This window comes from Lutra lutra, chromosome 6 (assembly GCF_902655055.1).
Source record: "Lutra lutra chromosome 6, mLutLut1.2, whole genome shotgun sequence".
In the NCBI taxonomy this organism is placed as follows: domain Eukaryota; kingdom Metazoa; phylum Chordata; class Mammalia; order Carnivora; family Mustelidae; genus Lutra; species Lutra lutra.
This window is the reverse complement of record NC_062283.1, coordinates 78,028,479-78,040,765: the sequence shown is the minus strand read 5'-3', so window position 1 is coordinate 78,040,765 and position 12,287 is coordinate 78,028,479. Positions and strand designations below refer to the sequence as shown.

At 36.9% G+C, this 12,287-nt stretch overlaps 1 protein-coding gene across 8 annotated transcripts in view; it reads right to left on the bottom strand.

The window, feature by feature from the left end:
• TRMT11 (tRNA methyltransferase 11 homolog) overlaps positions 1-12,287 on the bottom strand; it is a 66,425-nt gene that overhangs the window by 31,858 nt on the left and 22,280 nt on the right. For 7 of the 8 annotated variants that reach the window (XM_047733242.1, XM_047733248.1, XM_047733246.1 and 4 more), the window contains 4 exons: positions 10,347-10,427; positions 7,298-7,462; positions 5,564-5,636; positions 5,308-5,439 (listed from right to left, as the gene is read on the bottom strand). In XM_047733242.1, the coding sequence (XP_047589198.1) occupies positions 5,308-5,439; positions 5,564-5,636; positions 7,298-7,462; positions 10,347-10,427 (451 nt within the window). The remainder of the gene's footprint in view (positions 1-5,307; positions 5,440-5,563; positions 5,637-7,297; positions 7,463-10,346; positions 10,428-12,287) is intronic. The other variant, XM_047733244.1, reaches the window with a different exon arrangement.

Genomic DNA, 12,287 nt, shown 5'->3' with positions numbered 1-12,287 from the left:
AGCCGAAGGCAAACACTTAACTGAGCCACCCAGGAGCCCCTGTAATTCTTTTTTTTTTTTTTAAAGATTTTATTTATTTATTTGACACAGAAAGAGAGAGATCACAAGTAGGCAGAGAGGTAGGCAGAGAGAAGAGGAAGCAGGCTCCCCGCTGAGCAGAGAGCCCAGGACCCTGAGATCATGACCTGGGCCGAAGGCAGAGGCCTAACCCACTGAGCCACCCAGGCGCCCCGAGCCCCTGTAATTCTTTTTTTTTTTTTAATTTTATTTATTTATTTGACAGAAATCACAAGTAGGCAGAGAGGCAGGCAGAGAGAGAGGAGGAAGCAGACTCCCTGCTGAGCAGAGAGCCCAACGTGGGGCTCAATCCCAGGACCCTGGGATCATGACCGGAGCCGAAAGGCAGAGGCTTTAACCCACTGAGCCACCCAGGTGCCCCGCCCCTGTAATTCTTATTTTTAAACTTGAATCACGTAACAGAATTTGGTTGAATAAATGAATTCAGTATTAGGACTAAAAGCCTATATTCACTACACCAAAAGTAAAAAAAAGTTTTAAAATTATAACTGTGCTAGGGGCGCCTGGGTGGCTCAGTGGGTTGAGCCGCTGCCTTCGGCTCAGGTCATGATCTCAGGGTCCTGGGATCGAGCCCCGCATCGGGCTCTCTGCTCAGCAGGGAGCCTGCTTCCTCCTCTCTCTCTGTCTGCCTCTCTGCCTGCTTGTGATCTCTCTCTGTCAGATAAATAAATAAAATCTTTAAAAAAAAAATTATAACTGTGCTAATATATAATTTTAAAATGAAATCTTTATTCTTAGTTCAATAAAAAGCCATATTTTTAATACAATATAATCAAACTAATTCTAAATTGTTTAATTCGGAAGCAAGAAAATTATTCCAAACTTCTGCAGATGATTTTGGTCTTAAATTCCTAATAATATTGTGCTATTTTAAAAGAACAAAGATTTTGTATGGCATACAATACAGAAGTAAAAATAATTCATTTCCTGGGGCGCCTGGGTGGCTCAGTGGGTTAAGCCGCTGCTTTCGGCTCAGGTCATGATCTCAGGGTCCTGGGATCGAGCCCCGCATCGGGCTCTCTGCTCAGCGGGGAGCCTGCTTCCTCCTCTCTCTACCTGCCTCTCTGCCTGCTTGTGATCTCTCTCTGTCAAATAAATAAATAAAATCTTTAAAAAAATAATAATAATAATAATTCATTTCCTGACAAACATAAGACAAACTAAGCTCATTAATAAGTTAACAGTAGTAATAATAATTCATTAGTAAGATCACCTTAGGTTAAAGGGAAGGAGATGATCTTCCCATAATCAGCCTGAGGTGACCTCTGAAAATGGTTTGCTACTCACTTGACCCAGAAAACCCCCAAATTCATGCAAATCAAGAGGTTCAAATCTTCATGTTCACTTTAAGAACACACATAAAACTATCCAGGCCATCAGGGGTATGCAGATCTGAAAAGCCACCAACTATCTGAAGGATGTCACACTGCAGAAGCCATGTGTGCCATTCTGTTGCTGCAATGGCAGAGGTGGTTAAGTGTGCCCAGGTCAAACAGCTGGTGGCCCAAAAGAGTGCTGAATTTTTATTGCACATGCTTACAAATGCAAACAATAATGCCGAATTTATGGGTTTGGATGTAGACTTTCTGGTTATTAAGCACATCCAGGTGAACAAAGCCCCCAAGATGTGACGACATACAACTTACAGGGCTCATGCTTGGATTAACCTGTATGTGAGCTCTCCTGCCTCAGTAAGATGATCTTAATGAAAAAAAGTAGACTGTTTCTAAACCAGAAGAGGAGGTTGTACAGAAGATAAAGATATCCCAGAGGAAACTGGAGAAACAAACTTATTACTAGGAGTATATTCTGCATAAAATAAATGGAAATAAAGTTATTTTTAAAAAAGGAAGAAGGATAAACAGAAGTCTAGTAATGAACATCAAAGGATGTGGACATAACTTTCTTCAGGGATGAAGTTAGGGAAGTAAAGAACATAGTCTTCCCATGTGTGCATCAGCCACATACCTGAACGAAATCTTCCCCTTGATAAACAGCTAAGGTAAAAAAAAAAGTGATAAAAATATGTATCCCTTTTCTACTCCTAAAATATTCCTCTGATAATATGCATGTGGAAATTTTCCCTTGTTGCAAATTATTAAAATCAAGAAGTCACTGAAAAAATATCCAGTGTCCATTTTGTAAGATCTTTAGAAATATTAAAAATACTTAAAAGTACCTCCAATTTAATTTTGTATAAAGAGAAAGGAAAAGACAAAAGAACTACAAAAGATATTCTAAAGTACATTCAACTCCAATTATAACTGAATAATAAAGTACAAAATAGTGGACAGTCAGAAATGCCAAAAAAATAAGAAGTATACAAAAACTAATGGGGACATTTCAAAATGACAGAGGAACCACCTCAAAGTGACTCCCACTGATCAAATCTGAGACAATCTGAGCAACAAAATAGGGACAGTAATGAATTATAACCCAATGAATAACATAAGCACCCATGATTCCATAGCAAAATAAATTAATAAATTTGTAAACAAATGGGGGACGAAGGGAAAACTCTTCCTTACAGTTGGATGCCAACTTATAAATGCAGAAGGAATGATGGAACAGAAAAGTCATCATTGTAGTGGTTGTCAACAATGGAGTTGTCATTGTGAAGAGGGATTTGATGAAGAACAAGATATTGATATAATCTTGGGATATCTCCCCCCATGAAATACTAATCAGAGGAGAAAATGATGGCTCACAGTGGAGAACCCTGAGAGAACAAAATAATCAGATGATCAAATCAAAGAGCTCTAGTAGGGATTAACTCCATATGCCCCCCAATGCAACACACAAAACACAGTATAATTTTTGTGGTGTTCCTACCAAGGGCACTACCTGAATCTGGTCAGAAAAGAAACATCAATTCTCCCTCTGCCCCACCCTGCCACCTCTTTCTCTCTAAAAAAAAAAACAAAACAAAACACCACCAGTTGGACCCTCGTTGAGGGCCGACCTTTAATATAAGCTATATACTCTACAAAACTGTCAAGGACACAAAAAATAAGAAAGAATGGGGACATATTCTAGACTGGAGGAGAATGACTTGATGGCTTAACAGAGCCCATTTTTTCAGATGGACTGCAACTGGTAAAATTTGAATAGGGTCCATAAAATGGACCAGTGTTATCAATGCTGATTTCCAAACTTGGAGGGCTGACTGTGGTTTCACAAGAATGTTCTTATTTCAGAGAAATACAATGAATTATGTAGGGGTTAGAGGACATCATTATCTGCAACTTTGTAAATCATTCCAAAAAAGAAGAATGATAATGAATATGTGACTAATGTAACGGGTGAGGAAAGAAGATACAATAGGTGTACATTAATAGTTGGAAAAATCTGGATGAGGAGAGTTTTTTGTGTTACATTTGAAACTTTTATGTAAGTCTGAGATTATCTCAAAATAAAGTTTTTAAAAATTTCGTCCTGAAACTTAAATTAAAACAGGAAGCTTTTCTCTCGATAATAAATAAATAAATCTATAAAAAAAAAAAGTGGGGGGCCAATGGGTGGCTCAGTTAGTTGAGTGTCCGACTCTTGGTTTTAGCTCTGTGATCCTGGGGTCATGGGGTCCAGCCCTGCATCATGCTCCAAGCTCAGTGGGGAGTCTGCTTGGGATTCTCACCCTCCCTCCCCTCACCCCTCCCTGACTCTGCATGCGCCAGTACACATGCAGGCTTTCTCTCCCAGATAAATAAATCTTTTAAAAAACTGCTGCTAGAATTCAGCTTGTCTAAGGCAGGAACCATTCTGTATAGAAACAAACAAAAGTGATTTTCTCCAAAAATACTAGTAAAACTCCATCTATTGCTTCCCATATCAGGTACATGAGATCTGGTAGTCTGTTGAATTAAGCAAACATAGCCACAGGAATAAGGGAACCAAATAGCTTAGCTAGCTACTAACTATAGACTAGTCACTTCACTCCTTGGAATTAATTTTCCTTATTTCTAAAGTGAAAATATTACATGAGATTATCACTGGCAGCAAAACATAAGGCCATCATTAATGGCCATGGACATGAACGTGTACAGTGTACAGTCTTATCAGCTGATAAATAAAAATGTGACTAAAGTCAGTCCACAGTAACTTCCAATACAACATTTTTAAAACAAAAAACAGCACAGCTTCCAACTGCTGAGGACCATCTGCCATACTGAAAAGACAGACAAGTTAACACTGTTCTAAAATGCTTTCTGTAAAATTACGTATAGTAAACATAAGAACTAAAACAATTTTTTCAAAAGATTACTATGGCATGGTCTCGGGGTCCTGGGATCGAGCCCCGCATCGGGCTCTCTGCTCGGCAGGGAGCCTGCTTCCCCCGCTCTCTCTGCCTGCTGCTCTGCCTACTTGTGATCTCTGTCTGTCAAATAAATAAATAAAATCTTAAAAAAAAAAAGATTACTATGGCAGATTAGAGAAACAGCTAAATTTTGAGCTTGATATTAAATTATCTTTCAAATTTAAAGATTCTGTCTTATTCAAGACATCATTTGCTCCATTGTTGATGTACACAGCTCTGTTTATAGATAATAATTACTGAATAATAAAGCCCAAACCAATCATGTGGAACATAATCAAAGCTTTAAATATAAGCACAGTTTTTATTTCAGTGTTAGCTTTTAAAAAGGATTTACTGCATTTAAGGCAATCATAATAGCCAATATATATTAAAGCTAGCTTGTGGCAGATGAATCCCTCAAATAAGTTGTTAAAAATTACCTATGTTTGTGGCCTAACAAAACAGTTACCAGCAGCTATGATATATCAGACCCCGAACTAATGATGGCACACAACTAGATTTGGCAAACTTTCCCTCTAAAGGACCAGACAGTAAATATTTTAGCCTTAGTGGGCCACATATATTTCTGTCACATGTTCTTTGCTTTTTTTCTTTTTTAACTACTCTTTAAAAATGTAAAAACCCATCTTAGTCCAACCCATCTTAATTCGAATGCCTTATAAAAACAGGTGAGGACCATATCTGGCCCACAGGCTATAGTTTGCCAACTCCTGATGTAAAATGAAAAGGTCAAAGCAATTCAATCAATAAGAGGAAGGGTACTGTTTTATACACATATGTAGGTAAACAAAGATGATTATAAACATTAAACACAAAGATATTTACTCTAAATCCAATTAAAAATATGGGGAAAATGTTATACAAATACCATAACAAAAATGAAATTAAAAATAAAATTATTTAGCATTACATACTCTGGTGTATACACTGGTAACCAATAGACTAGTCTTCCACCTAATACAAGGGTCTCAGCTGCGAAGTTTAACAGGTCAAAAAACATATCACTCAGATGATAACTCAAGGAAACAGGAACATGGCTTTCTGGACTAGAAAAAGAAAACAGAATTTCAAAATCAATGAAAAACCTTAAGACTGTTAAACTTAGCTAATTAAAAAGAGTAACATGCTTCTTCTCAAAATAGTATCATATTATATTTAACTTTTACTTACCATTTTTCCATCCCCTTTGGTATTTCCTTCTGAGAACCTGTTTTTCTCGTAGATTCTCTGATACCATATGGAGCTAGACAGAAAACACAAATAATATGGATAGTCAAAAGTCACCTAATCACCAGTTAGGCATAAATGGATATCATGGGCCTCCAGATGGGACACTCAGAGAGGAACACATCACCACCTATGAAATATTCCAAGCAAGAACACATAACACAAGAACGTTCTATTTAAAACACTGGGAGGGACAGCAGGCCACTGCCTTCTTAAAAAATGTCAATGTCTTAAAAAAAGAGAAAGGCTATGACAGTGTGACAACTAAAAGAGGCCTAAAAGAGATATTACCAAATGCAATACCTGATACCAGGTTGGATACTGTCCCAGACAGGAAAGCAAAGAAATAAATAAAGGGATATTACTGGGTGACAACAAAAGTAGGTGACAAAATAAAATTCAATAATTGCACTGACTTATTGAAACTGATAACTATACTCTGGCTACCTAAGAGACTATCCCTACTCTTGGGAAATACACAATGAAGTATTAGAGGTAAAAGCCTACAGTGTAGCCAACTCACTTTCAACGGATTAAAAAAAGTTACATACTTTATATAAATACACAAACAGAATGAGAACAAACAATAAGTTAGATTCTAAGTAAAAAGTCACCCAATAAGTTAGATTCTAAGTAAAAAGTCACCCAATTTTTATAAAGCCGATTCATACTAACAGTGTAATAATGCCTTGGTAATTTTTCTCTTGTTAGATCTAGGAGCACCTAAGTTACCAAAGAATTGAAGGGAGCTGAGACAGAAGGGTAGAGATACCCTTGCTACTATTTACAGATTTATTTATTGCAAAATATGGTAGAAAAGGCCAGCCTATTCTTAGATAGTATGTCTGCAAAGCCCAGAACTCATGAGGCACAGGAAAACAAGTTCTTATTCACATTCCTGAAGCTCAGTGGGTTCACAAGCCTATTGGCTCACAAAATTCCAAATTTCTTGTAACTCTAGAAAAGAGAAGTCAGTCAAAACATGTGCTACAAAAACAAAACAAAACAAAACAAAACACCAAAGCTTACACATGGAGAATTACGTGTTATCTAAAACTCTTTTCTTTGGGGGGAAAAGAACTCTTTTCTTTGGGGCATCTGACTCCTGGTTTCGGCTCAGGTCATGATCTCATGGTTGTGGGACTGAGCCCCACACTGGGCTCCAGGTTCAGCGAGTAATCTGCCTTAAGATTCTCTCCCTCTGCCCCTCCCCCAACTCAAGAGGAGCGGGGGTGGGGCACATGATCTCTCTCTCTCAAATAAACAAATCTTTAAAAAAAAAAAAATCAAAAAATAAAACTCTCTTCTTTGACACCTAACACTCTAATTGCAAATGACATTTTGGCTCCAGTTGTTATACTAATAATCAATTACAGTCAAAAATTTAAAATAAATATATGCTCCAAAAAATAAACTTAAGAGAAAAAAGGAAAGACAAGTCAACACATATAATTTAAAAAACCAAAACAGTAAACTCTTAACTACTTAGTTAAATTGGTATACTGCCTTATATTCACAGTTTTTTCCTTCTCACTATGTGAAGAAGTCAGGGGGCAGAAGGGGGAGAATACTAGTACAAGCTGATATTTTTCTGTGTGTTGATACATTTTCTACTTCAAGTGTAAATGACTTTAGGAAACTAATCCTACTCCTACTTTTGTATAAAAATAAACTTACGATCAGTGATGATTGCATCAAAATATGTGCCCTTCCTCCAGGAAGGTTTAGACGCATCTGAAACCAGGACATCAAGGTAATACTTCTCTAAACCATACTGACGAAGATTTGCCCTAATGTTTTCATCTGGTCCTCTCCACTTTTGGTTTTTCCTACTAGCCTTTCCTAAAGGGAAAGAAAAAGGAATACAGAAACTACTAAATCAAATAGAGCATTCCTCTTTATCGTTCAGCTAAAATAATGTTTAACTCATCTAAACCTACGTTTATTCAAATAAAACTTGCTTTCACTTAAAATCTTAACTTTATTTACATAGTTATTTTTATTTCAACTTACTACAAAAATGTATTTTGACCAGTAAAATGTACTGTCTAACTGATCTTTTTCTATCACCTTTCAAGTAAAACTGCCTTAAACACTCATTAAATACTTACTGAATTGAAAGCATATACAAGTTAAGATACAAAGCTCTATAGAGCATGGTCCCTTATAAATGAAACAGAAATGAAGAGAGCTAACTTGGGAAATGAAGGAATGCTATGACCATGGAGCCCTTGCAGAGACATTACAGATGAAAAGTTAAAGTGGAGGTTGAAGGAAGAAATTCAAAAGTTCTAGTATTAGGAGACACAATGGATGATCATACCGTGGATTGATTAAGATCGGAGAAACCAGGGTGGCTGGGTGGTTCAGTTGGTTAAGCATCCAACTCTTTTTTTTTTTTTTAAGATTTTATTTATTTGACAGAGAGATACAGAGAGAACACAAGCAGACAGAGCAGCAAGCAGAATCAGGCGGAGAGGCAGGTTCCCCATTGAGCTGGGAGCCTGATGCGGGGCTTGATCCCAGGACTCTGGGATCATGACCTGAGCCAAAGGCAGCCATGTAACCAACTGAGTCAGCCAGGTGCCTCTAGCATCTAACTCTTGATTTCAGCTCAAGTCATGATCTCAGGGACATGAAACTGAGCCCACCACTGGTCTCCATGCTTGGCATGGAGCCTGCTTAAGATTCTCCCTCTCCCTCTCCCCTTGTCCCACCTGCTTCCTCTCAAAAAAAAAAAAAAAAATCAAAGAAAGAGGAAAAACAAGCTTAGGGGAAAAAATGAGATTTGAGATGTACTGATCATGCTTGTCAGCTACCCACAAAACATTCAGAAAGAACTATTCAGTGGGTAGTTGGAAGCCAGAATAAATACACTGAGGAGATTATCAGTATATGCACTTAACTTAAAACCGTAAGGATGAATGACATTTTTTATTAACCTAGGTGGCAGTTATGTGTTTGTTCTATAATTATTCTATTTTTATGCACTCTTCTGTATCTTGATCTACTTTACAATAAAAACAAAACTTAAAAAATCAAAAGGAGAAGAATGGCATGACTCTGCATAGTATGCGTTGTGAGAGGAAAAGTGGTCAAAGAGAGAAGCCCAGAGAAAGCAACATGTTAGCACAGGTCAAAGAAATCCACAGGGCCTTAAGAAGACAGAGGTGGAATAACCAAAGAAGTAGAAGTACCACCCAATGAGGCCACGTGGGATCCAGGAAACCAAGGGAGGCTTTATGAAAGTCAACACTGCCAAATGCTAAGATCTGTAGCACTAGTGAGAGTTTTCAGTAGGCGTGAAAGCTAGAAAATAATGGACAGAAGACAGTGAGAGATGAAGAGGAGACAGCAAGTAAATACTAGTTTTCGAGATGTACTTTGGCAAAAGGAAGAGGAAAAAAAAGTGGCAATTAAAGGGCCCCGACAGGACTGATAGGAAAGGTTTTATATTTTTAAAATAGGAAATTTTGAGAATATTTGAGAGTACAGAAAGAAATTACAAGCATAGGAAACACAGTGCATATTTAAGAACATCTTGGGTAAGCTCTGAGAAAATTCTACCTCAATGAGAATTCTGCTCAAGTAGACTGAAAGGTTATAATGTAACTTTTATAAATAAGAATTCTAATAAATTATATAGGACAATCTCCTTAAAGCAAACATATGACTTCTACTAAAAGCAAACTGGAATAATTCTTCTTAGCACTTTGCCCTAACATATCACCAAGAATATCTTTTCTGGTAAGCCCATTTAGGTGAACTTGATAAAATATAACCAATTCTCCTTATTATGATAAATATTACTAAATTCCTTAGAGTCAAGGTAGGAAAAAAGAGGGTCATCAAGCACAATATGTCAAATTGTTTCAGGAAAAAAAAAAAAAGAGTATAATAAATTCTCACCAATACAGTTACTTGAGAAAAACTGGGCAGTAAAAAGAAAAAGGATGTTCAAAGGGCTGATTCTAGTTAAAATAATGGAATACCACCATAAACAGAATTTCAAAAACATCAATGAAACTTGACATTTTTAGTACCATTCAGGTATATGAGAATACTTTCTTCAGTATAATTCAGTTCCAACCAACCATGTATCATTAGCAAAGCGTCTAGATTTTAAAATAGTTTCCAAAATTGCCTCAAAAGCAAGCAAATGTTTGTCTTGAGTTAACCTGAGTCCAATGCAGAATCTTCTAAGTTACTGTAATTTTAACCACTTCAAAGATATTTTGGTTGGTTATGGAATTAAAACCAATTCAGTACTCAAGGACTAGCAATTAATCCAGTACTCATGCAAGAGTATGATTATGAATAAAAAATAGTGATAATCTTTAAATAGAAACTGTATGTGTTATTAACATGGACATGCTAATTAGAAGATGGCTAGTCTCTCTCCTACCTCCTTCCCAAGCCTAAAGTTCACAACCTTAGAGTTTGCCAACTTTTTAAAAATCTCTTACTAAGACAGTGCAGAGAGCTTTTTCTTTTTCACCTTTGTTATCCCCCACAAGATCGCTTTGCACATACTGAATCACTTCATAAAAAGCAGATATCCAACAAAATCTTATCATTTGTAAGAATAAGTAAAACTACATTATACCACAACTCTGTATCTTAACACAAGAGATAGATGCATAATGCCATATAAACCCATTTAATTACTTTGAAAGCACATCTGATACAAGAACAAAGCCTGTAACAGTCCAGAACCTCTACTCACCTAAGCCATGAACTGTATTGTAGTCTATGTCTGTCCCATATACATAAGCACCAAAATGAGCAGATGCTATCAGAAGGCCACCTGAAAAATCACACAGTTATAGTCTGTTAACCAGAAAGTCCTAGACTCTTATTTCTTCCCCTATTTAGTCTGATCCAGAGTCTTAAAAAATAGCTGTAGGCAGAGTACCGGAGAATAACACTGGTCCTGACCACATTTTACAAGCCTCAGAATTAAACGCTAAATTGTGCTCACTATACTGGTCACCATGTAGGGAATTAATGTATGTACTGTCATCATTACTTTGAACATACTGCTTAGGGAAAATTTTTTTTTTTTTTAATTAAAATAATGTATATTTAGGGGCACCTGGGTGGCTCAGTTGGTTAAGCGACTGCCTTCAGCTCAGGTCATGATCCCAGGGTCCTGGGATCAAGTCCCATATCGGGCTCCCTGCTCAGCAGGGAGTCTGCTTCTCTGTCTGTCCCTCCCCCCCTCAAATAAATAAATAAAATCTTTTAAAAAATAGTTTAGGGGTGCTTGGGTGGCTCAGTGGGTTAAGCCTCTGCCTTCGGCTCAGGTCATGATCTCAGCATCCTGGGATCGAGCCCCGCATGGGGCTGTCTGCTCAGCAGGGAGCCTGCTTCCTCCTCTCTCTCTCTCTCTGCCTTCCTCTCTGCCTACTTGTGATCTATCTGTCTGTCAAATAAATAAATAAAATCTTTAAAAAAAAAAGTTTAAAAAATAAATAAAATAATGTACATTTAGACATTTCCATCTGATTTTGAGAGGTCTATACAAAGCATCTTGCTCCTTACTTACAAACGAGAATATAAAACTCCTATATAAAAGAGTTAGCAATAAATAAATTCTAAATTCTGACAACTAGGCTCAATTCCCATGGAAGCCTGAGTTTCAAACAACCTAAGGGGGCATAATTAATATTTAAGATGTTAATCCCCATAAAAATTAAAATATCAGTACAATAAAGTTATTTCTGTAACCAGTGAAGCAATTACCTCATTTTAAACTGTAAATATGAATTTCTGAATAATTATCATCAAGCATACACAAAAATAACAACAAAAATAACAATACAATGACTTCTCTGTTTACTTAGTGCTGTGATCAAAGTAAGAACAAAAGTTCCAATACAATCTGACTGGACTAAAGAACTTGGTAGCTGTGCCTAGCTCACATACAAAGAAAAATCCTAATAAAGATTTTTCTTTATTAATGAAACCTTTTAAAATAAAAGGGAATATTTTTAAATTGTTTAAGGGGGAAAAAATCAGTTATTTTAATAACTGTGCTTTCCATTGAATTTTACTTTTTTTCATCATCTAAATTAAAAATTCCTAATAGCGGGGCGCCTGGGTGGCTCAGTGGGTTAAGCCTCTGCCTTCGGCTCAGGTCATGATCCCAGGTCCTGGGTTCAAGCCCCGCATCGGGCTTTCTGCTCAGCAGGGAGCCTGCTTCCTCCTCTCTCTCTGCCTGCCTCTCTGCCTACTTGTGATTTCTCTCTGTCAAATAAATAAATAAAATCTTAAAAAAAAAAAAAAATTCCTAATAGCTATACCGCACCGTAGAAAGGTCTGTCAAATGGACATCAGAAATATATTCCTAAACTATGCACAGACTCAGACAGGGGAAAAATAATTACCTATTTTCCCTTATATCCTTTTCAAAGGTAATTTCTAAAATTAAGATGGGTAGTGCCTCCAGAGGGTCAAGATCTATAAAGTAATGGTGTTCCTTCCATAGCCATTTAAAACACAGTCCGGGAACGTGCACTTCAATAAATAGACTTTGCTTGTGAAAAATGCTGTAACTACTACTACGAGAGCCCAAGAAGAAGAGAATGGAGAACTAAAAAAAGTAGAGCAGAAACCAAAACCTAAGTTCCCTCATACTAAATACAAGAAGCATTTGTGTGAGAGG